The sequence below is a fragment of the Hetaerina americana genome, unplaced genomic scaffold (assembly GCF_022747635.1).
Source record: "Hetaerina americana unplaced genomic scaffold, ioHetAmer1.1.p SCAF_90, whole genome shotgun sequence".
Classification (NCBI taxonomy): Eukaryota; Metazoa; Arthropoda; class Insecta; order Odonata; family Calopterygidae; genus Hetaerina; species Hetaerina americana.
This window is the reverse complement of record NW_027287539.1, coordinates 655,731-682,712: the sequence shown is the minus strand read 5'-3', so window position 1 is coordinate 682,712 and position 26,982 is coordinate 655,731. Positions and strand designations below refer to the sequence as shown.

Sequence of the window (26,982 nt, the reverse complement as noted above, 5' to 3'; positions counted from 1 at the left end):
AAAAAGAAATTTGTTTGATTATTCCATTTACTACATGGCAGGAGACTAATTTTCCCCGCGAGGTTCCAACGCCAAATGAGAGTGTGCCGACTGATCACGAGCGAGCAAACGAGCCTTCTCCTTCTTGCTCGCTGCTGCAACTCACTCCTGCGCCACGAAGGGCAAACTGTTAAAGGAATAATCCTATTGGAATGGTGGCGACCAAGAACGGGACAGGACGACGTCAATACTCGATGCAACAGACGACGCACCCTCTCGGGTGGGTGGTCTGTTTCATTTGTCGCCGACCCTGTAGGCTGCATCACTACGAGCCATACTCAATCGATAGGGGAGAAAAATCCTTTGCGGAAACGACGGCATAGTATGACGCTGGCCATAGGTTTTTCCGGCCGCGGCGAGGGAAATGGACCGTCACGGAGCGCTTGAAGCCTCTGGCCTCGTCCAGCGCTCGGAATAGAAATCGTTTTGTGCGTCCCATGAAGGGCTCTCGCGGGCGACGGGAGAGAGGCGAGTGGAGGGAGGGGAAGGCGAGGGAGCAGGTTGTGAAAAGGAGGGCAGGACCACTTCCCTTTGAAATATCGAGCGAAAAGGGATGGTAGTTGCAAATGACCTTCCCTTCACCGATTGGACTCCTGCCCCGGATAAAATCTCACCTGGACGCCGGATCCTAAACCCCGTGAGAAAACCTCGGTCAGTGGAAAGAAAGAGCCATTCTACGAGACTACTATCGCCAGCAACGCTTCCATGAAATGCAGCACACCGAGCTTAGCATTCTCCCCACCGCGCGAGCGCGCCTGAATCTGTCGAGGCGTGGCCCAGGGAAAGCCTGAGCAGTCGAGGGAACACTTTTGCTGGAGAGCAGATTTTGGTTTGCACGGCCGGTCACGACCCACGGGCTGAATTCGGAATCGGCGGAGGGCGACTCGAGCAGCCTCCACTCGACGCTCGGAAATTGGACGCGTCGCTCGACCTCACTCTTGCCTCACTAACGCCGCTACCTGCGATGTCGAGTGAAGGCCCGCCGATGTTTCCCTGAAGGTATGCTCTCCTGCTTCCAGTGACTCGAGATTCAAAGCAATAAAATCTCCGATGAATGCGATTATTATAATTAATGGGGGTCTACTGTTGAGGGTTGGTTTGGGATGAACGCAGATCGATCACATCGCCTCTTCGGCCTCGCCTAACGAGACACAGCCTGGTACCACGCATTACAATCAACCCCTCATTCCGTCCAACAGACCTTTCCTTTGTTTCCACTCCTTCCCTCGGCTAAGGTCCACCCCTTATCCACGGCCTTCAACGTCCCGTCGCCAGTCGCAATGCCCTGAATCCACCTTTCCCTCCTCCCAGGGATTTCTCCCGACGACCCTCTCTGCTCCACCACATTTCCTATATCTTCTTCGTTTTCCTTTCCGTCTATTCCACGTTTTCCATCCTTCTCCACACCCGTATCTCCCCCAAAATCCTCCAAACCTACGCCCTCCCTCCTGGTTCATTGGCCAAGTTTCACTGCCACAAAAAACAGCACCATATCAAAGTTAAAAAAAATATTTTCAGGAAATCCTTACTCAACGTGTTTTTAAATTCCCGCCTCCTCGAGATGAGGATGTCTTTGTCTCAAGATTCGCCTCTTTATGTATCCCTACTTATACTCCGTAACCATTTTCATCCCGTTTAAGCTGACAAGCACGAGTGAAAATGGATTCCTTTGTGCTACTCCTCTTCCGAACCCTGCCCCCATCCGTCACTCGTACCTGAGCAGACCGTATAAAACTACAGCTTGCGGTTAATCCTCCGATCCCTCCATTCGCTTCCTATTTTCTGCGCTGTATTCATTAATTCTACTCAATACTCTGTCATTCACATTCTCGAAATCTACGAAATAGGCTAATACATCCTGATTTAGTAGCGAAGTAAATATTACTATTCAGTAGGTTTCACTTGTGGCTGCCTCTCTAATTTATGGAATAGCAACTAATACTGATCCAGCGATATCAGGTCAAATTCCTCACTAAAAATGCTAAGAATCAGCCCGCAAAAACTCTTCCTTCCACGTTTTCCTAAACCCTAAAAGGGTACTGCTTGGGTGTATTCTATCCCTCAGAGCCTTAATTGAGTGCAAATCTCCAAAAGCCTTAGGGAAATACAGGGTAAACGTCCAACTAAACATTCTTTGAAGGCGGAAAACGGAGAAATTATTACAGACAGCGTGAAAAAGGCAAATATCTTATACACGTTTTTCCAGAGCGTCTACAATGAAGACAAACACACCAAATGGTCCTCCACACCTACCCGGGGAACACATGAGCGATATAACACTGACCAAGATGGGAATAGATTATCTGCTCCGTAGTATTAAAGCAACCAAAGCACCTGGTTCGGAAGAAATACCTGCAAGTGTATTAAAGGAATTACCTGAAGACATTACCCCGTTTTTAGAAATTGTTTTTCTAAAACGATAGAAGAAGGCTTAGTACCTTGCGACTGGAAGCTGGCCCATATGCCTTGCCCTTCTATGACGGCGGCAATAGGGATAAACCAACCAATTACCGACACATTTCCTTGACATCGATCTCTTGCTAAATATTAGAACACATTATTGTCACTAACATTATGAAATTTCTCGATTTTAGGGAAATACTAAGCCACAAGCAGCACGGACTTAGAAAGAGCAGATCCTGCAAAGGTCTTTTCATTCACGATATACTTAGATCGGTAGAAAACAACACACAAGTCGATGCAATATTCTTAGATTTCAAAAAAGCTATTGATAAAGTCACACACAAGAAATTGTTACACAAACTTAAATGCAATGGTATGAATGCGAAAATTATTAATTGGTTTAGACACTTCTTGTCAAATTGCAAAGAAATAGTAGTCATCAATGGGTTCTGCTCAACGGACAGAGATGTAACTTCGGGCGTCCCCCAGAGAAGTGTAATAGGGCCGCTTCTGTTCTTAACATACATGAATGACTTAAGCGCACGTGTTAGTAGCAATCTCACATTATTTGCTGACGACACGGTGGTATACAGGGAAATAAGGAATCAACTAGATCGCGAACAACTCTCTAGAGACATGGACACAATCTCGGAATGGTGCAATAAATGGGGATTAACGCTTAATATAGATAAATGCACAGTTTTGAAATTTTGGAACAAAGGAAGCAGCGAACAAGATACAAACTACAAAATATAGGGTTCAGTGCTAACTACGACCATTCAAGTTAAATATATGGGAGTAGTTCTAACACCACGCCTTTCTTGGGGAGCACATATCAGGACAATATGCGGATCCGCTTTAAAGAAACTAGGCTTCATTAAACTAATGGTAGGGAAATGTAATGAGAAAGTTAAAGAGAGGTGTTATTTTTCTCTAGATAGACCTCGTTTAGAAATGCCGCAAGTATTTGGGATCCTTGAGAGAAAATTTGGCTAAAATAATTAAATAAAGTCCAAAGAAAATTCTCCAGATTCGTTAAAAATTGTTATGACAAGAACACAAGTCTGACAGGTCTTTTAGTGGAATTAGGCTGGGAGCCACTTGAGATACGAAGAGAACAAGCGAGACTTAGACTTTCAGAAAGGTTTAGAGAAATCGAGTTTGACGATAACACTAAAGGAATTATAATTGCCCCACACTACTTAAGTGGATCATATCACAAATATAAAATAAGGGAGATCAATTCCTGTACAGATGGATGCAAATACTCATTATTTCTCCGAACAATCAGGAATTATAATAGCAAGAAACCGAATTCAGTTCAGATACATTAAAAACATTTAATTTACAAGTCGGAACAAAATTAAACATTGCATATTTATCAGGTTTATTTATAGGTACATGTTTATGTTAGTTGATAGTTTGAGTGTTTGCATGTGTGTGGGTTATACGGATTTTTGTATGAATGAATGTTTTGTTTATGGATTGTAAAAATTTGAGACTTTTGCATGCGGTTTATTTTTCTTTCTTAATTATGGGTGATGTCCTACCACCCCCCACCACACGCCCTTACGGCGGCTTGCAGGGTATTGAGTAGATAGACGTAGATGTAAAGTTGTTGCTGTCTCATAGGCAAGAATTTGTGTCTATTTCATCTACGACATTATGCCTCTAGTTCAAACCTTGCTGGTCAATTTTTTTTTCATATTGATTCCTTAAACATTCTTTCCATCGCCTCGAATCTTTCCTCGTTCAATTAATGATTCCCCTGGCTTATCTTAAATAATGGGCACGGATTTGCAATTCTTACTACCTGAGAGTGCTTTCACCTTGCTGTACCGTGCAACAATTTCTCCCTGCCTTAGTATACTTTCAATACTCTCGCACTGCGTCTTCCGCAATGTTTGCTTTGCTCTATTAGTTTCACGCCTCCGTTTCATTCCGAAATCCTTGTGTTCCCTTCTTTCTAATTCTTCCATTCACTTCTCTCGTCCAACTTCCTAATCATCTCGTCTGTAATTCGTGGCGTTCATGACCATCTCTCATTTACTTGTTCTACCGTTCCGTTTGCGACTTTTGAAATCCCTTTTTGGTATGTTCCCATCTTTCTTCTTCTCCACTTGTCTCTCTGTCTTCACTAATACATTTTCCACTGCCCCATGGCACCCCTATCCTCGATCGCGAAGGAAGGGAAAAATATTCCCAGTTGGTTTCTTGCGGAGAAACGCCTTTTTATAATTAAATGAAATAAAAGAATGGTCAATGCTCCAAAATTATTATTACCTAATCCGGATTTCTAGTGTTACCCTTTGTAAATACACTTTACAAAGTACAGCTTACTCTTTGTTTGCACTAAATTATGACCTGAATCTGCATCTCATCCTGGGATATTGTTCGAATTAATCACGCTGTTCCTAAATCTGTGACTAGCCAAAACATAGTATAACTGATATCTGTATCAATCTTCTAGCATTTTTCACGTTGTCTCCGCCCTCTGTGGTCTCTAAACCAAGTTTTCGTTATGTTTAAACCATTTCTCTCGTTGAGATCTATTTTTTCCCCACGGCCATTCCTGTTCCCTAAATTGTGTCACTTACCTATCTCCTATCTCTACCTTCGCCCGCCACCGCGTTCCAATCCAATGTCCTTTCAGGGATAACCACCGTCATTTCCTCTGATTGGACGTTAAATCTGTCTATTTTTCCTACATATGATTACTTATTGGCATGTAGATATGGACTACTGGAAATTCGCAAAGCTTCCAGAAGAAGATCGGCAGTAGGAATCGGAGAAGCGGACAATTTTGCTCTGGAGGATTTGTGATGAGAGTGAATCGCGGAAAACTGTTCCTACGAAGTAATTAACAATATTTTAAGTAGAACACTCGGGAAATTACTCAAACATTAAGGAGCCATGTTTACCTTCGGCGCTCTATGTTCCCAGGGAAGTGTACGGTCGAGGAAAGTGTGTGTGAGAGAGAAGGAGGGGCGAATAAAGTTGCCACGATCGGTGAGGTGGCTAGCGCACGGGCACTTGCTTCCATTGCGGAAGTGCCCGCTGCATTTTTCGCTGTTCTGCTCGTTGAGAGTTGCGCCGAGAATAATGCTTTCGGTGACGTTCAGCCGCATACGTGTATCACGGAGAGAAGGAAAATGTCGACACTGGCCTTATTCCCTGTTTTTCCATTCGAAAATACCCTAAATGGTGCTGCTCTATTTAACCACGATCCATGTACAGCTATTGAACTGTGTGTGAATTGGAATAAGCCACACCATCTACATTGAAGGCTCGCTTACAAAGACTAGCCAACCAATAATAAACTTAAAAACTAAACTATGGTAAATTTCACGAGTTTTGCTAATAAAATTCACTGACATTCCAAAAAATGAGCGAATATTGAGATTACTTCTAAAGGATGCAGTGTTTATATTTTTTAGCATATCATTTCCATTCCTATGGTATTATTATAATAAATATAAGAATTTTTATAATGATAACTAGTTTAGTTCCCGAAATTGAGACAACGCTTATTTGTCAATGGGTTGACATTTAATGTAGAAATGTCACAAGTAAGATCAATACAAGTAGGAAGTAGCAAGTGGGGCAACATACATACAGGGACAACTAAAGGAAAACAGATTTTTCACTTGACGTTACAGCGGTTGAGGTAACATTTCGCTGGAATGCAGAAAATGGATTGTCTGGCGAGCGAGGAACTGCACAAAGAATTGGAAGCGACTCAATCAGAAAGTGCTCGCAAACTTACTTGAATATTTTCGCCACGTCCAAACGAGGATGAATGGGCGTGATCTCTCAGGGCTCGGGGAAGCGGAAAGATAAAATTATGAGCGAAGGCGATTTACAAAAGCGACTTCTCCGCGACTCCTTAGATCTACGGCCGAATACATTTCTCTGGCCGACAACACACCGATTCGATTACAAATGTCTATATCCGATCATCAATTGTTTTACTGAAGACTTGCTTCGGGTAGCAAATTAGTTTTGTTTTCGAAACTGCACCATAACAATTCAATACGTATTTCATGAGAAAATATAAGCAGTAACCATAATTTTGATTTTTTAATCACGCTTCCACAAACTTATTTAAGGGGAAATTTTTATTTTCCCATGAAACTAATTTATACTGTTACTGTCAAGTGAGAGCTAAAACTGCTAATGCTCATTGGAAGACCGCGATTGAAATATAATGAATGATGTGATCGGAGGAGAAGAAGTAAAGAAGTGAAGAAGGCACTTGACTGAAGGAAAAACAAAAGTACATTTCTCTCGGGTAGGAAAATAAATAAAAAAGTTTTAACTCTAAAATATGGGCTACATATAATTATTTAAGAGGCTTATTTATTTTTCTAACGGATGTGTCACGTGAATAAAAATGTATACCAAGTATCGCGACAGCGGCGCACTCACCATGGCGTTTAATGTCCCCAAGAGGGACTTGAAACTGTGATCTGTGAGTCATCCGACGAGTTTCCCATTCACCGGGCAAATCGAAGCGCTTGCTCGCGGACGTGTTTGGTAAATGAAGAACGTTGCAAGTTGGTCAACAGGTCGCAATGTAACTCTCCGTCTTTTGACTTAAAAACCTCAATTACGGAAATCGAGATTTTTGGAAGCCAAAGGGAAATTATTTTTGAATTTAAAAGAGAAAATCTCTGAGAGAATACGTGACGTCGATGATTTTAAATTTCCAAAATAATAAAATGCTTGAAAATAGCCATGGGAATAACCATCTCTCGCTCCGGAATCTTCCTGCCTAAAATTGTTATCACACATGAGATTAAACTGGATGTTCCTCTCCCTATGCGTTTGCTATTAAATTTAGTACTGTTACTCTGCAAAATACTTCGTGCTACATAAGAAATACGAACATATTTGAATAGAGATGTGGGTAATAATTATGTCGAGCACGAAAAGGACGGAGAAATATAAAGACTTTCGTAAAAGGCCGAAGCGTAAGGGAAGGACATCGAGCGCCGATGGGGAAATAAACGGCGGGACAACACGAGCTCTATTGGGTAGGTATCAAATGGGAGCAAAGCGTGACTTCTGCACGAAGCCAAGTGACGCGCAATCGCCATGAGCGCGTAGTGGTGAGCGGAGGCCAATGATGTGACGAAATTACTGCGATCCAAGCGTGCGGGAGTAACTTCAGCGAAAGTGTTAAATGCTAGCCAAGCAAAAAGCGCTCCTCTCTTGAAATCCAGGAAACAATAACTGGATTAGCGCCTGCCATATCCCATTTGCGACTCTGAAAATACTTTGAAAATTAGAAATCCTTGCCGTATATGTTACCTGGCTAAGGGAAGTTCATATTTCCTTAGCTAACTTATTTTTTTTAAACAACAATGGACGCGATAAAAATTATTTTTTTGGCATTTGAGACAAATTTGAAAAAAAAAGGATTAGCGTTTCGTGAGAGCCAACAGCCCATTTTAAGGTCAGTATTAAACAACGAAAAAAGTAAAAACACTGACACGACCATATGGATAGCAGTTTTAACTTATTTCTCGGTTTTACAGACTAAAAGTACCTCAGCAATTAACACGAAGGCTGGTTTTGATAAGTGAGTGTAGAATTCAATGGCGTGCGAAATTTATACAACAGGGTAGGTGATGCAGTTCCTTTTCCTTCGCCACCTATGGTTTCCCAGGATGATCCCGTACCCGAAAAATTACGCATCTTGGGTGAAGCTAAAGACCCAGAGGCGACCCCAGGAATCGAAGCGAGGCCTTACGGTCAGTGGCACAGCGCTCTACCCAATGGACTACCACATTTCTCAGCGGAGGCAAAGTGGACTCTGTTCAACGGAACACTGCACATAGTCCGCCATGTTCTCAGCAGCATATGGCGGACTATGTAAAGTGTTTTTAGTAAAAATAAATAAAAAATCAAGCTAAAAAATATTTTAGTAAAAATTACATTTAAAGGAGCAACGATGCAATGGCTTTTAACTCATCAATTATAATCATATTTTAAAAAGAATAACCAAGCCTACCAAACCGACCTTCGGGTTGATGGTTTTTATGGTTTTTATATAAATGTTCACGCCCTCTGGTTTTGTTTTAGATCTTAATACACGTAGTAGTTGACCGGCTAAGGGTTTTAGATGGACCCTGGGATTGCACTATACGGTATTCCTTAGCTCTGACTGACATGACTCCAAGTATTCTTGGACCCCACCCTGCCGATCACCAAAACTCATTTTTTAGTTCTGAACACATACTACCTTGATCAAAAATTTCCCGGAATTTATTCAGAAAATTAAAAATACACGTTTATTCATCTAAATCTATATTGTCCCCTTCAAAGTAATCCCCATCGACTGCAACACACTTATGCCAGCGCTTGATCCAATCCTCGAAACATTTTTTATATTCGGTTTTCGGTATGTCCATCAGTGCTTCCTGCGATTTTTCCATTACTTCCTCTCGGCTGCTAAAACGCGTTCCCCGTAATGGTTTTTTAACTCGATTGAACAGAAAGAAGTCACAGGGAGCCAAATCAGGTGAATTCGGTGGCTGTTGGATGGTATTTGTTGCATTTTTCGTCAAAAAATTACGAATAATGATAGCACTGTGCGACGGTGCGTTATCATGGTGCAAAATCCACGAGTTTTCTGCCCACATTTCTGGTCTCTTTCGGCGAATTGCTTCACGCAAACGTCTCATAACGCCCAAATAATACTCTTTGTTTACTGTCTTGCCTTCTGGCAAAAATTCATGATGCACTACACCGTTGTAATCCATGAAAACCGTCAGCATTGCCTTCTTTTTTGACTGAAAACGACGTGGTTTTTTTGGTCTCGGCTCATTTGGTGAACGCCAATCACTTGCCTGATGTCTGGATTGCGTGTCGTACTCATAAACCCACGTCTCGTCTCCAGTAATGATCCTTTTGATGAATGTGGGATCGGATTCGGCCTCGCAAATCATGTCTTTTGCGACGTCAACACGGTCTCTTTTTTGCATGAAATTGAGGTCTTTCGGCACCAACTTTGCTGCTACACGACGGAAACCCAAATCATTAACCACAATGTCTTGGGCGGATCCATAGGCAATGTTCAAGTCCTCCGCTATTTCTCTGATGGTTAATTTGCGGTTATTGACCAACATTTCTTTTACTTTATCAATTTTTTCACCGACTTTCGATGTCGATGGTCTGCCACTGCGTTCATCATCTTCGATTGACTCACGACCACTTCTGAACCGCTCGTGCCACTGGTAAACGACCGTTTTTTTTAGAGAATCGTTGCCGAAACACTTTTCCAACATTTCCAACGTCCGTGCGCCACTAAATCCGTTTTTTACGCAGAATTTAATACAAGTTCGTTGTTGCAAATTTAAATCCATTTCTGCAATTGTAAAAAATCGCCAACACACACAGAGATAGATGTACTCTTGGCTACGTAACTTTTGCAAATGTCAAGTTATGACACTAAGATTTAAAGGGAATATCAACAACAGATGTACCAATTTAACAAAAAAACAGAACTCAAATCGGAACGATGGGAGCGCCACACGGTGGTTATTCCGGGAACTTTTTGATCAAGGTAGTATGTCCTCCTTAATTCCATTCGAAATGCCTACTGTTTTCCTCTCTCTACCCTGATTTCCAAGCATTCCACACTCTATGACCGTCTTCAGCACCCAATTACCTCCCAGTATCTCTCATACACCCGCTTTCCCTGAATTCTTCATGTTTTCAATTGTTTCAAATGTTTTTCTTCGATTCATCCCATGCCTATTAAATTCGTTCGACAATGAGCGAAGCAATAATGGTAATCCTTTGGCTAAATGGCTAATGAACGATTTATCATCCGCAACTAATCTAACTGAATTGAAGATATCCTACGCACTCCCATTTCAGCCTCCAGTTCTACTCCTTATTACTTCCTTGCAATGTCATCCGTATGTGTACATTATCTGCCCCAAAAATAAGTGGAATGATTCCGCGGAAAAATGTATTGCAGATCGGAGTACAAACTAATAAAATTCTTCAAAATAGCACCCCCCATTGTGCATCGACACACCGACGCTACGTCAGCTTCTCTGCCAGCCGCGTTTTGAGAAAAATAGACTACCTAGGACACTAATACTTTAATCCCTTTGAAGTACACCCCTAAGGACACACTTATCCCAACGCCTGTTTAACTTTTAAAAACAATCGGCAAAGTCTTTTTTCAGAATGGTCATCAGCTGTCCCGTCGAATTCTACTTAATCTCATCAGCCGACTGTTGGGAAGAATTGGGTGTCATCGCCATATACCCATGACTCATCTCTAGTTATGACCCTTTTAGAAAACCTGGGTCATCGTTTGCGACTTGGAGCAAGTCCCCTGTAACCGTAGCACGCAATTCTTAAGGTTGGTGAGATAAAAGAGAATGCGACGAGGCAGTTGGTGACCATTTCAAAGAAGGACTTTGCCGATTGTTTTGAAAAGTGGAAGAGACGCTGGGATAGGTGTGTGAGGTCGCTAAGGGAGTACTTCGAAGGGAAATAAGGCCATATTGTTCTAAGCAGGCTAATTTTCTCGAAATATTGCATTGTTTGATCCTCTACGGACAGACCTCAACATAGAATATGTGATTCTGAAGATGACGGCCATGCCGACGAAACGTCAAATATATGTATGCGTTAGTGCCATTTCACTGTGTTTCTGGTATTTTATGAATTCCCCACCGACTTTTATTGCTAGCTCCAGTTCAACCCATGCCTCTTTCATCATTTCCTCCACATATACGTTAGAGGATGACGACCGCGGAAGTCTTGCCTCTCCCGCTGCCGAGCACGACACCAGGCCGATCGGACCGAGTCCTGTAGTTGCTAGGACTCATTGTTCATGGTGTTGAAATGTGTCTGTACTTTGTACATTTATTTGTGTTTGACTAATTCCTTACCTACATGGTTTGCATGATCAGTGAACAATCAAAATATTATTATTACCGTTTTAAAAGTTAACGACTTGCTCCCTGGCACGGAATTTCTGTCCAACAACTAGCAGACACTCTATCTTCATCCATAAATTATAGTTGGTCCAAAAGTAGCATTTTTACCAAATGCCATTTTGTTAAATTTATCAAACAATAATTGAATTCAAAATTCACTCGGTAAAAATATCATATGATTACGATACGTTGCTATATTTAGTCCAAAAATACCAACTAATTTTGTTTAATTAAGGTTTGTCAAATAGTCTTATGTATTGATAACGTTGCTATTTGGCAAATGTTCTGGAATTTCTTCATTAGACGCATTTACGTTGAATTAATGATAATCCAATGATAAATGTAGGGTTTTCGATAGACACAGCCTAGATGACGGTACAATGATGCATTTACTTGCCCCTTATACCAAAACAACCTGACATCCGACACTACAATAAGCCCCTCTTCAATAACGCGTTCTTATTTAATTTCGTCCAACGTCGTAATCCTTTTCTTTCTCTTTCCTCGATTACCTAACGTTCTCCCCTCCATTGCAGTCTTCAATATTCGTAAAGAATTAAAAAACAATGGACATAATCTTCGTCGCACACTACGAAATGGTTTGATTGATCCCGTAGCCTTCTCTTTTGAAATATTAAAACTAATTTTTTCTCAGTCTGTAGCAAGTGAATTAAAATCAGCTGCATTAACTGCCTGAATTCTCTTCAAGTCTCACGTAAACATTGTTTTGAATTACGATTTTGACAAATGACTCCGACAAAGCAATGCATGTGTCAATGCTATTTCAGCGATGCCATTATGTGATGAGCTCGCCTGCCCGACACTCATGTGGCATCCAGAAATGGCATCGGGGACTTTTATGGAATAGCTACTGATGCCATTTCACGCAGTCGATGCCATGATGTCATCCATAAGCAATTAGCATCTGGGGCCATCGTTAGGGAATAACCCCCTAGGAGTAGGATTAGGACGTTGGACGGAACGAAAGGAGGATGAAAGTATGCAGAACTGAAGAGGGGCCTATTTTAAGGTTCGATGTCGGGTTGTGGTTGTTAGGCGAGACAAGGGAATTGTCGCTGTTCCGTTTGTAGCTTTTGTTCATCCAAAATCTACCTTGACCGATAGATTATATATTAAAGTAATTTGAACTTATTCCCGATTATATATTTGCCAGGACTCATTTTCAAATTTGTTCCGTCATAATTTCTTGGGGTGATTAATGTGTTGCTTTCAAGTTTTCTTCCTCAATAGTGTTTTCATCATCACTGGGGTCGTCCCACTGGGGTCAGACGCCTTTGCCGTCGCATCACTGAGGAAAACACACTGCGCGGACTACCTCTCGTCGGGTGCCCACCCTTCCACCAATCTGGCATGGATTATCCCACCAGGAGCAAATATCAAAGCAGGGCTTTAGGGGTCATCATGTCGCACAAGCCCTCCCACCAAGTCAAGTGTTGTAGTTCATGGGGAGGGTTCAGTTTTACTCATCGAATTATAAATTTACCTCGAAAATACGCGAATCTAAGTGAGCCTCACCCTAAGACGGCAAAATAAGATTCATTCAAATTATTAGCACACAAGTGAACGTGCATACCAAAGATGTACACGTATGAATTGGTTATCTAGAGGCCATTCGGGTTTTATGAAATGCTCATCTAGAGACATCACGAGGAAAGTATCATCGGCGGCAAAGTACAAATAACATTAATTCATGAAAAACACACGTCTACTTGTGGTTTCTATTAGTCGTCGTCGATACGATGATAAGCGCAAATAAGAAAAATGTTGAAGTATGAATAAGAATGGGGAAAGCAAAATAGACGGAATGGATAGCAAACGAAGAAGTACAATGGGAAACTAAGGGAAGTGTTAGTCAGGCGAGGCAGTTGGAGGAGAAGAAAGGCGGACGTTGACGGAGGGATGAAGGTAGGCGCGGGATACGCGGATTTGAAGAAGGGTATAATCTAGTAGTGCAGATGGTGTCACGTTGTGTCGTGTTAGGTGAGGCCTAGTGACCCTGGCTCAGTGACTCTCCAGAAACTACGTCAAACGGTGGTCTACTCTTAATGTAAATAATGTCGTCAGACTAATCCCGATAAATTACGTAATTGAATATTTCCCTTTCCTATCAAATTTTCCCGAAATCATTCGATTTCTCTCGCAATCCCTCCCAATTCAAATCCCTAGCCCATTGCTATAGTGAGTCTCTCTTGCTGGAGTATCGTGATAGAATTTTTTGTGGTTGCTCTCGTCTTCCTCATAATGATGCCTGGAGATAAGTTCGCGGTAATATGCGAGTCAACTTTCAGTGTCACTTAGAAATTTGCTGTTAGATATATATTCTCATTTCAAGAGTATCATTGACAGAAAGGAAATCTTGTAAGGTGGGGGTCTCAAGTCATTAGCATTCCGCTTTATGTTAACTCACCAACGAAATGTTCACTAACCTCCCACCATACGAATTCTCAACAAAGAAAGTATGTAAGGAGGACATCGGAAGTAAACACCGCGCGCATGACCCGAAAAGCCATATGCCACCTAAGAGGAGTTAACGCATGTAAGATACGTTTAGTGTAATGGGGTAATTATTGCATTTGTAATGAAAACACCATTATCTACCCCTCGAGTAGGTCCACGATATTTGACGGCACACAGACCTCTCAACTCAACCGAAACCTACGGACAGAAAAATTCCCGAACACGCCCTGGTCAGCTATGGCACGTGCTGAGACCTTTCGGAGAGATCTGGATTCGGTTTATGATACATAGTATACACCAACATTTACGATGGGAGTGGTTAAGAATTGCCCTGGTGATACCAAGATGTGCCGCAGGGGGCGCGCCCACTCTTCAGGAGTGATATTGTGAAAAACTCCGTTGCAAGGCAACAATCGAAACTTGATTGAGGTCTTGCGAATAAATCGAGATAATTTAGTGTTGCACCACATAAAACGTGTTGACAAAGGAATATGCAGACCAATATTCACCCCTGTCGTACCTATTAAAAGTTATAGTTATTTTAATTTTTACGGCTTGCTGAATTATACATACCCCACCTATTTACCCATTCTCTTGGGATCCTCATTTCATGTCGCACAGGACGGATTTTTTTATGTAATGACAAATAGAAAAATAATTTTACGTCAAAAATAAAAAATCCTTACACCCAATGACGAAGGTCCTTGCACTGTCGACGGTTTAGGTGTATCTCAGGCGGAAATGGTCCCCGATCGTTTCAATTCCTAAGTAACGGTAGTATTTAACGAGAACGCATTTGAATGGTTTCCTACAGGCAAGCATCTATGTTTCATATTTCTCAGCATCGAATATGTGAATCCTACGAAAAAGGTTCAATCCACAGTAGAATTTTCCCACCGCGAATCTTTCGGAAACTAAAAAAGATTTATCCCCTGAAAGCAACTTCATATTAATACTCGTAGTTATCAATGTATTTTCATTATTGATTCAAACATTCAGCCAAAAGGAAAAGGCAGACATTTTCAGTTTGAAGACAACTGTGAAAAATACCCAAAAAATCACAAATTTTGCGAGTTAGATATGATCCATCTCCCAGAAAGGTAACAAACGCATAACGCTAGTACACATCCATCGAATGCATGGGCACGAAAAGGCTTCGCAGTTGCCCTATCCTCTTCCCTCAAAGTCCCACCCACGTTGATAAGAATCGCTAACTTCGACATGAAATTTCCGGGGGGGTTGGATATCTTGACGCAGTGTGTTTAGGAAGCCTACAGTACCTCTTTAGTCTCTGCCATGTGATAGAACCCCTGAAGGCTTTAGTTGTGACAATTGAGGAACTGGAAACCTTCACAAAGAAATGTTCTTCCCATATCACAAGGTCTCCTGTTGTCCGCTGTACATCCCAAACCCTGCCCTCCTCTCCAGCTCCTTCCTGCACAAACCGAGGTATACATTCCTCCCATAGTTATCCTGTCACCCTACAAAATATACATTAATACATAATCTAATGTGACACAAACTGACAATTTAATTTTATGTGAAACTATTGCCTTCACCAAGGGATTTGTCTCGCACATTTGACAATAAAACATATTGTCCAAGACTATTCTAAATATGTATTTAGGTACCTATCATAGACCAATTGCAAATATGAAAATGCAGTCTTATAAATAATCGACTCCTCCACACATTTTTATACAGGCAAACACTTGATGGGAAGATGTCAATCTCAATAAACAAATATGAAAAATTATACTCTTGAATATCACATTGTTTTCTTACTAATGCACTCCACGGATTATTTTCAGAGTGGAAAAATATGACTTCTGAATTAACTTTCCAATTACACTAGCACTCTCTTCTTTGGGCAATTGGAATTCTATGGAACCACACTCAAAAAAACTGTTATTAGTTTATTGGATGGTTCTTTGTGTCAGTCAGGGATTCTAACAGGGTATAGTGGTATAGTCCAGGCACACTATTAATGACAGGATTTTCTAACTTCATGAGCAACACAATAACAGCTTAGTTAACCCCAACCCTATCTGTGCAACTAATATGCATATGTGGTAACAGACTCCATGGCTGAATTAAATAGACTAGAGAGCAATGAATTGGTTACATCACATTTTATTGTAACAAAATCACAAACAAGAAATCAGAGCCAAAGGATAAAGCATTACACCTTGGGTTACTCCATTCCAGGACAAAATTTGAGGTTCCTGGTACCAGTACTGGATTAAGAACTTATACAGTAAGCAAGGCAATGTAATTTTTAATATTACACACGATTGATTTTCCACCAACACACCTTTCCTGGGGTTTTAACACATTCTTTAGTGCAAAAATGACAGCTACTAATCTATTCAGGTGCAGGTACCAAATAAATGAGATTAGCACAGAAACAACCACATCTCGCGCAACCTTCATGGTAGAGCTCCACATTGTAAGCAGCAGTGATACCTATTTGCATAGCTTGCCCAGGGATCCACACAGTTCCTTGGCAAATGAGTTTCAATCAGGAGTTACCTTCTTTACCATCAGTCATCAAACGTTCACCGATTGCTCAAAATATGCCAATTTCAGGTGATCAACATCACGGCATACATGAAAAACTGTCACAATTGTGCATTTTAGGTCAGCCCATTTAAGGAAACTACCTCCCTTGTCTTGAAACCAAAACACACCTTATCACACACTAAGTACCCCAATTATCCTGAACCAATCAATCATAGCCAATCCAAATATCATTACCACCAACAACAATTACCAATAACTCCTGATGTATTCAGTTTCATTTATTAAACGTAGATCTTCAGTACAATAACTGCACTAGTGCTAAAAAGAAACAATTAACATAGCACCAGGATGTCACCATGAGTCTCAAACTATTTGACTTACATATCTGAGGATAAAAACATGAATGCTGACTTTACCACTCATTTCACATGAGAGAGATCCACAAACACATTACTGGAAATTTAATCCACAAAGTAAGACTCCCTTAACACTTGAAGCATTTCAATGGAGCGGAGTGACTGTTACCAGGAGGCATATGCGCTGCTGTGTGTCATTGAAGACAATTTAAAACAAGGAACTTGTATAACCTGAAAGTGTGGAAAAGATTAATAAAACTATGACCTTGAAATGACAGTGGTCATGTGAACAGGAAAGTTAACAAATGTCACAAGTATGCAATATTGCATTTTGTAAACTTTTACAATTTATTGAAGTAGTTGGCTCCTGTTACATTAGATAACTCATTGGTGCACTATCCATGGAATTGCTACAAGCTAAGCATTTACAAATATCGAATGTAACCCAAATAAATATATACATAGGTGTATGACATTATATACAAAGCTTTTGACTTGAACTATTCCAGAATCCATACACAAAATTTTTGCACTTTTGCTTATATACAAGAGCATCACCAACAAATAATGAATGCAGAAGTACCTAATAGGTGTGGACAATGGCAAAACTCTGAAATGCATAACATTACTATCAGGTTATTTCACAAAAAAATATTTTTGAGAAAAATCAGCTTTCACCTTCAATTTTGACTCTGGTACCTCCAACAAGGGCTTTGAACTTGGCCAGAGAATGATAACATTATTATTTTCCATAAAAATAGCCAGTTGCTTGTCTGAATTACTTCTATAAAATGCAAAAATAAATGCAACAATGTAAAACAAGCAAAGAGCTTAAAAAATAGAAAATTAATGTTTTCAGACTTTTGCGGATTTATATGACACAATGATTACCTCCTCATTAGAACAGTGTTATTCAAATGACAAAAATTCATTTCATTCTCATATCAACATTATGAAGCAATAAAGTTACAAATAACTTTCTATATTCCATAAAAACACACCTTTTAACATTTAACTACAATTGTGACAAGACAAATATTTTGATTATCAGATTTGTTTTGGGTATCCCATTTGTTATTGCTGAAAATTTTGATTATTTTGCATTGTACAACTGGAGGTGATAAAACTTGGTGTATGAAAACTTTTGTGGTTTAGTGTTAACAAAATATTCTGATTGAAGCACGGTGAATACAATTTGAGTCCTCATTTTCAAGAAGAGAGGTAACACTTACACAAGCAATGACGCCTCAAGGTAAAATTGATGAATCATAAAACTGGTTTCCATGAAATTAGAGTGAACTTATTTTGTGGCAAAGTATTCTACATAAATTACCATGGACATCACAGAAGGAAAGAGCACATAAATTACGAGAGAAAACCAGGTAAAAGCTTATCACAGGTACATTTAAAATTCTACACTCCCTAATCACTGGCTATGCATGATGAACTAGAATAAAACATCAAAGAAAATTTTACAAAATATAACCACAATTATTAGGTTAACCAGGAAATAAGCATTGCCATATACACATGGCAACAATTCAGTGAGGAAATCCAAATCTCAACATTGATATCACTTAATTTTTAAAATAACCTGAACTTTCAAAGAAACAATTTTGAGTTAAACATGATTCAAATGTGTAAAGAGAGTCCAACAACATTCTTCATGAACTTGAAAGATTCAGGCACTGGGCAGGATATATTTTGATTGCATTGACTTGTCCAATAATGACAAGATCAACATAACATTCATACAAAATTTGTGCATTGTCTACACATGGCCATTATACAACGGACAAACCATGCAAGCAATAAGAAGGGGGACTTTCTTTCAACACAACCAACGGTGCTGAAAATGAACATATGTCATGTTTAATGTCAAGAGAGAAGTGTAAAAAATATTAATTTCTAAATTTTAAAACAATATGCCTGAGACAATATATACATACACTTACATACACATACACACAAAATATATGTACATATGTATGTTCATATATATACCATATACCAACATACACATACACAGTTATGCAACAGTGTGGCAAAACTTTCATAAATACACATATTTATAACTAAAGCTGTTCGATTTTAAGCACCCACTTGCACAGTGGAAAATTTCAAATATGACGTAATGCAATGGGAAATCAACAACAAACGTTGCCAATTATTTCCATTCAGGTAAAAGCATGAACAAATGAAGGAAAATAGGTAAGGAGAGCTAAAAATAGAAGAAAACGCTTAAAAGTCATTTTAAAAAAAAACCAACTCAAAATAAAATAATGTGTGGAATTATGCCACAATTTGGAACAGAGAGCTACGTTCAAGACCCATGCTTGCTTTAAGCCTATTCATTAAACAATAAGGAACATTTTGAAGGCTTTACTTTTAAAAGGAACACACTTATACAGCAATGGGGTTCGCGGGAAAACTAACAAATTTGCTCTCACCAATTCAATTCATCGACGGCAAACAAATTTGGCACCAATGACAATCAACTGTGATGAACAAATTTTTTGACTAAAGATGACACAAACGACTGAAGTAACTTAAATACACTTTAGGCCCCTGGAAATAATAGGGTCTCTCGGGCAGACAGCAGAATGAGGAGCCTCGATGGAGGCATGGCAGGATTGCAAACAAAGGGGGGAGGGAAGCAAGGGTCCCATGGGGTGGATGGAGGGCCTAGAGAAGCTGGGACCCCACCCCACAAGTGAGACTAGGACTCCTCATTTGCCAAAGCTTGATATGTGGCTTCACCCGAGGAAGTGCCACCCAGCGGTTCCATGACATCACGACTCACACCGTGAATGCCTTCGTCTTTAGCAAAATAGCCAAGGGCAACATATCCAGGGGACGTCATGCGGCTTGGCTGACTCTCCACGTCAGTTGCGCTGCACTCAACACCTTCCCCAGTCTCAACACCACAATCAGGGTCTGGTAAATCACCAAGGGAATGGCAACTGACACTTTCAGATATTGTGGGCAATCCCCCTGCTCCCAACGAAGCAACTGTCACATAGCCCTCAGATGTAGTGGGCCGGATGGGCTCTGCCACACTGAGAGATGGCCTCCCAGGGAACACCCCCCCCTCCGAGTTCTCTGGAGAACACCCTGTTCCTGGCTGCCAACCCACGCGACAGTACGAGTCGGGAGCTTCCACAAAGTCATTCGTCTCTTCCGTGGATTCGGCGCTCTCGGTCGCACTCACAGGGATCAGGAGGGAGTCTCGATCCTTGGGAGGCCATGTGCATGGATGAGCAACATAATTGCTACTCAGCGCAGGACTAACATCATCCAGGCAGCTCAGCTCGGGGTCATTAACAACCACACCTGGGTTGGTTACACTTTCCAAAGTTACATATCCTCCAGGTGGAGGTAAGTCAGCACTTTCAGTCAATCCTATTCTCAGGTAATCCCAAGTTTGAGATGGGCTGCTGCTCCCTTCTCCAATGTAGTCTCTTGTATTTCTGATCCTGTGGTCACTGTCTGTCAGATCAGACTGAAATGAGGGGGTCCTGAATCTCAGGCAACTGGGACTCTTCTCAGAGGCCCTGAACATTTCAGGCGAAGGGGGGTACTACAAAGAAAGAGAAAATATTTATCAGTGCAAATGTTTGGCATCATGCTTTTAATTCACACCACACAAAAAAACCAGAAAAACATCCCCATTAACATCACTGGTGAAATTCAAAGGATGAAAAATTACATGGTTTTGCTTCATGGACGATGTGAATGCAAAGGTAATGTAGAAATCATTTGCAAATCTGCACAAAAAAATTACACTGATTCCATTACACCATCCACATTTGTATCAACCAAAAAATACAGATGCTACCCAAGGAATGGCCAAATATGAGGAGAATATTGTTCCACAATTGAAACAAAGATGTACAAAACATAAGCAATACAAACATAACAGTAAAAACGAGTAATTTTCACATCATGTGAAGACATAGTTAAGCATTAGAGTGAAGCAAGGTACTTGTGACAGGGAAAACTTAGGATTTACGTACCTATGCAGTTGAAAAATATTATGTTCACATAAAAATGCCTTATGTACTATTTAAGTAAAAATCTGTAACGTACTGGAAAAAGATAGGTAATGAAATTGAAAAACAAAAGTTTCAAGCAGAGAACCTCAAACCTCTAACCAAAAGTTATCATGCTGATGGGCAAACTTAGATGATCAATAGGCTAACTTGATATTAAAATGAGGGGCTGTCTAACAGGTGGTTATTTGGAATGAAAATATTGGAAAGTCCTCTGGGTTGAACTGATGGCTATATAATGGAGAAAGTAAGGCAAGTAGAGAACAGTTTTTCCGAGGACTATCTATGTGTCAATTTGGATCAAATTCTGAGACCCAGTCGATAGACATTCCCATTGACAATTAAGAACCTTGGTTGCAGTTGTATGTGACTAAAATCAGATGCCACCTTGAGGACTTTTAGAGAAACCATTCTCCAATTGTAAATGATTTGTCATTATTCACAGTCTCGTTAGCAAAACTCCGTCATCCAGGGTACTGAGCAAGAGGCACTGGGCTAATTGGGAATGAATACATAAAAAATTGAACAAACATTTCAAAGTTTGTCCTGTCATTCAACTGATGTAATCTTGTTCGGGCAACGTGCTTTTCAGATGTCTGATATTATGCATAAAGAAGCCTTACAATGTTTCAATCAAGTCTAGGCATGCTGGTGTCAGTGTCATCCACTTCCTCATTGTACTTTCAGTGAATTCAAGTCTTGGAGACACCTTAAAATGACTTTAATGCCCACATAAGAATTTGCTCCATCATCACATTGCTGCCAATTCCCTCCCTGAATCTATCGGCTCTTATAATTGTAAGACAGAAAGACACCTAAGTCTCACTAATGCACTGTGTTTCCACTAGTCATCTCTCCTGCTTTATCTTGATAGTTTTGAACTTGTAATGCTCTCTTTCAGGTGGTAAGGACAGCCTGTCAACAAGGCAGTGTGAGAGTTGAGAAAGCATCCATCTCTTGTCAAAAAGTTAGCTTTTGAAGCATGGGAAACAGCATGACTGGAGAGCATATTTTACAAAATCATGCTGCTCACACTGACTGCCAAAGCATCGAGGCCACTGCCTTCAGAGATGTAGACCACAGCACTCCAAAATGAAATCACGTCATGGACGCTGCCCAGGCGCACACTGGCAATGCTTAGTTTACCAGCTGCCTTTAAAATAGCAACTATTCCCATTGCTTTCATGAACAAAGACTACATAAGCATTAAATTTGCTGAGCTGTACTCCTGACATAACTGTTGTCCAAATACTAACAGTCTATGTTGCAGTCATATTAGAGGTATTTAGTATAATAAATAGCAGACATATAAGATTGACGCTAACCATAAAGGTGTTTTGAATAGAGTATGCAAGTTGCGGATACCCAACCTAAAATGGGAATGTGTGATGGCATGGGAACTGAAGAAAACATGCATTAGTGCAGCCACCCTCGGTAATAGTCTCTTTCTTGCGTTCTTTATCCTGTGATTTCCTGTTGATCTAGCAACCACATCAAGTAAAATGTTTGAAGACTATGGAACTCCTCCTTTTATATTGCTGCTATTTATGGTAAAATTTGAAGTTTTATGAATCTGCATGATTTATTTGGAAAATACACAAAACAAATATGAAAATATCGCAGACTACCCAAGAATACACACAAGAATATGGAGCTTTACAGAGCCAAGGGATGTGCACACGCTTGCAAAAATGAAAATATCTCCACTGTTAATTAATGGATCTCTACAAGTCAAACAAAATTTTATCTATAAGATAAGAATCCAACTTTTCCGTCGGAACCATATTTTCTTAAACAAGAAAAAAACAAGGATTTTGCCATAATAATATTTCTTCTTGACCAGAATGCCATTTCATCAGGATAACATTGTTAACTCGGAGACAATTTTTGGTGAATTTTTGCATGAAATAAGCTAGTTAAGTCAATTTAGAAATTGGTCTTGTGTTTCGAGCAGAAATTTTTGTTTCTCCCCTGGCTTATGCACTCAAACCATATGCTAAAAATATGGAATAAAATTCCATATTTTTATTGCAATGAAAAATTAAAGCAAGTAACTGCTCTCATCTGATTTGCTCAGTTATCCTTTTTAACTCAGGCTAAAATGTTAAGAGATTAAAAGAAGTCAAGGGTAATTTCATGGCAGAGGGCAAACCCATCCCCCCTCTTAGATAGGTAATGGTTGTCCGCAACTGAAAAACGAGAGCCTCCTGCAACTGTTCTATTCTTTGAAAAAAGAGCCATGAACCCAAGTGAAGTGAGTACTTTCACACAAAACTACAACATTTTGGAAGTAGACAGCATCATGACCCCTTGAACTATTCACTGACCACGCACCCCTTTCAGCCTCACCCACAAGAATTCTAAGTGTTCAGTTTTTCCCTTCCATCTAAAAATAAATCCTCAATGGCTGCTAGGAACACTTGGCCACCCAGAAACCACTTACACAAGTACCAGAATGTTAACTAATGCAAATGGGGAAATTGTTTTTGCTTTAAGTGCATGGCTAGCAAAAGCACAGACCACAAGCTCTTGCTCCTAACATTAACGTTGACAATTTCCAACTATTGAGAAAGCATTTTACCCTGTCAACATCAGCTCCCGAGTCGGATGAAATCTGCGTTCCAGATGTCTGCTCAGAAGAAACACTCTCGTGGGCTGACCCGCGGCCACTGCTGCCCCCACTTGGGTTCCTGCCATGCCCCTCTGGCCCATTCAGCAGTTTCTGGAATATTACAATTGCAAACATGAAAGCAACAGCAAAATGCAATCGTATCACAGGTCTGAGCTACACTGCATATTATTTTCAATTATTCTGAGGCAGCAATAAATGACTTGACATCACTCCACTGCATTGGAACAGATTATTTCCTCAGTGGCTGATGAATTCCTTCATTCAAACTCAAGTTTTTCCAAAGCAAGGGTTTGATTTCAATGAAAGCAACTCCCATCAACTTCACACAATACTGTATCTTAAAACTTGTATTACATGAAAACATTTTCAACACCCGAGACATTTCTTTATGGACTCTATTAAATAATGAAACCAGAAAAAACATCAACAAAGCATTTGATTTAATTAGAAATCCAAGCACCTTCAAAAAGTTAACTCACTTTTAAAACAAAAATGCATTTACAATTGTAAAACAAACTGATTCATTGGCTCGATCGTGGCATCAAATGCTATCTCAAAATAACTGCTTTCCATCAAAAAATAAATCCACCTTTTGCAGCTTCCTAATTGTTACTCATCAAGTCCCTTCACTTAGTTTTCTCAAACTTTTCGCTGTACGCTGAACATTTTCGTGTGCCCTCCTTAATGAGGTTATTTGTGGGACACAGCTGTGACTCCTTACAACAGGCTTCATAATGTGCGCACTGCGACATGTTTACACCCTCAGAATGAAACTTTTCCCCCACAAATGAAAAGCTTTCATTAAGTGAAAGCGCTCTTTTATTCCGTTGTTGATATTTATATTCACAGGGCTGACTAGAGCACCCAGCTGCTTCCAGGGAATAACACTTATTATATGAATTACACAATTTAAATGTTTAAAAGTTCCAGTACGCTACTACCAAAATAAATGGCGAATCAATGAGATGCATGCTATTTGAATGTTTCATGCTGCTCAGCAATATTTTCATGTTATATCTTTCCTGCAATATTGGTGCCACATTCCCAAAAATAGATGGAATGCGATGGTTATAATACAAATACCATTTAAAAATAAAATTAACAAAGATGCCTTTCAACCAGATGTCAGCAGAGCATGACATTTCAGACTCCACGATACGTGGTGATTATTAAGACGGGCAAAATATTTACCTCCTCATCGGCTGGACCTCCAATGCCCAACTTCTTCAATGAGCGATCATGATCATCAGGTGGAATCGTCTTATCTTTCACCTGAAAAGCAGAAATACACATTAAAATGTGACCTTCGTGCTTAGCGCTAACTGTTAATTATCAGTCCTTGGAAGAGAGTGGGAATCTTTTTGAAAATAATATTTCCAGGAATGTTATCGCTTGGAGGATTTCACATCCTCCTTTATCAATCACTCAAATACAAGTTCCAAAGAGAAGGTTTAAATAGAGGGTATAACTAGCCCTTATCCTGTCCCATTACTGCTCAGTATAGCATGGGTCTAAACATTCACCCTTGTTTTTCTTATGTGTATAAACCATAAATACCTACCACAATATTATCCTCCTTGTACCATGATCGTACATCTGGAAAATGCACGAATTGAATTACTTCTAACAAGTGAAGCCTCTTTGACCTCGAAATGAAGAACTCATTACAGAATAGGAAGAGCTGTAAGAATTGCTCACACTGCATCTTCAGATCATGACAAACTGTTATATCTAATCCTCTCATGGGCATCCCGTGCCCCTAAGGTCGCATGTTTTCCTAGGAAACTAAGCTTAGTTAAATTAGAGTGATTCAGATTTAAAATTCATTCAACAGCATTTCCTGGAATGTTTATTTTGATGAACTTATTCAGTTGACACCGACTCAGACTTAGTGACCACTAGTGCAAGTTAAATTAAATATGATTACTGTGAACAATCAGAAACCCAAGAGACATTCAAATAAGTTCCTCATAGAAAGTTGCTACAAAAGTTAAGAAACTATGGTATAGATAAGTATGTAATATACTCGATTCATTAAGCTTTCACAGGTCGTGAGCAATGGGCCATAAAAGATGGTGTATCAGCAAGTGCCTCATTTCGTGCCAACATAAAAGCGTTATCACTCCGATTCTATGCAAAGTCCTCACCATTCTGCTTCCCAAATTAAAAAAAAACTTCCAAAATCAATTAAATACATAATTTCCCCTACTTCTTCCAAAACAAAAGCGTGTAAATTGTTATCAAGCAAGTTGTACTAGTGTGGATGAGTTCTTTCATGACTCAAAACGTGAATCTTCAACTATCAGCAACTGTAATATTGTTTATTAACATCTAATATCTGGGTTTATTTTCCTTTGTACCTGTGCAAATAGTTCTACATTGAAAATGTCTCTCTTTTGACCAGTTTGAACAATACTGCACAATCATCATCATACATTCCTTGCACAGGTGGATTGCGGGAAAAATATCAGCCTAACTCAAGTGGAATGTAGCCATCGTACGGCTGTTACCTCAAAACTTTGCAAACAATAGAAATCCAGTCAAATTATTTCACGATCAACTTGAGTTTCTGGAGCAGTTTTCACAAGCCAGCTGCATTACACCCTTCCATCGAGTGCCAAGCAAAAATACCCACACAGTCAATTCTAAGCATGAACTCATAAAATAGATAAAAGTAATATTACTTACCGATTCCTTTAATCCTTCGGGTATTTGGACTACAAATTTACTCATCTCTACATAATGAGCATATGCCCTGAAAATAAATAATGGAAACATCAGCTCTCACTCAAATATTAAAATGAAGAAAGAGAGAATGTAAAATTACCCTTTCATGATTTAGAGGAACATATCTTCCACTACAAAATAATGATTAAAAAGTAGAGAAGCACAGCTGATGAGACTCTCTTATTCCATACAATTAGATTTCTTTAGCATCAAAAAGTAAAGTAACTTCATCATCATTCTTGAGTTATGTGCTCTTCCAAATTTCTTCCATATTTAAGAAACTTATTGGGCAGTATTACTAAAACACATATTTTTCATTTTTTTGAAGTTGCCATGAGCTGGTGATGGTAATAGCCCTCTGAGGAAACCTTCATAATGTTGTTATTTTAGTAACTACTAATGAAGACTCTTTGATACTACATCACATAATTGAATAAAACTTATGATTCCCCTCAGCTAAGCTCATCGTGCCCCATACACTATTAGTCACACAATTTTTTTGTTGGTCGATTGATCAATATTAATTTCAGGTATAATTTCCCCTCAAGTTAAATACCACACATAATGACCGTGATAACTTTAAACTTTTAGCTGGATATAGACAATGTGAAGGCTAAAACCCAGGGATAGGACGGTCAAATCTTCATATCCCCAGAGGCTCACTTAAAATCCAAAACTTATCTAAAAAAATTCAAGTGGCTTCTTCCATAGGCAGATGATGAATGTCCCAGCCATTGCACCTTTAATTTTCACTTTCCATTGTGACAATTATGACCACAAGCAACAGGAGTGGTAAATATTGATAC

At 39.8% G+C, this 26,982-nt stretch overlaps 1 protein-coding gene across 2 annotated transcripts in view; it reads right to left on the bottom strand.

Moving 5' to 3' along the window:
- Window positions 1-15,999: 15,999 nt before the first annotated feature.
- The window catches only part of dome (cytokine receptor domeless), a 98,597-nt gene continuing 87,614 nt past the window's right edge, over window positions 16,000-26,982 (bottom strand). For both annotated transcript variants that reach the window (XM_071598233.1, XM_071598234.1), the window contains 4 exons: window positions 26,138-26,204; window positions 24,641-24,721; window positions 23,399-23,539; window positions 16,000-20,345 (listed from right to left, as the gene is read on the bottom strand). In XM_071598233.1, the coding sequence (XP_071454334.1) occupies window positions 19,485-20,345; window positions 23,399-23,539; window positions 24,641-24,721; window positions 26,138-26,204 (1,150 nt within the window). In that variant the 3' untranslated portion in view covers window positions 16,000-19,484. The remainder of the gene's footprint in view (window positions 20,346-23,398; window positions 23,540-24,640; window positions 24,722-26,137; window positions 26,205-26,982) is intronic.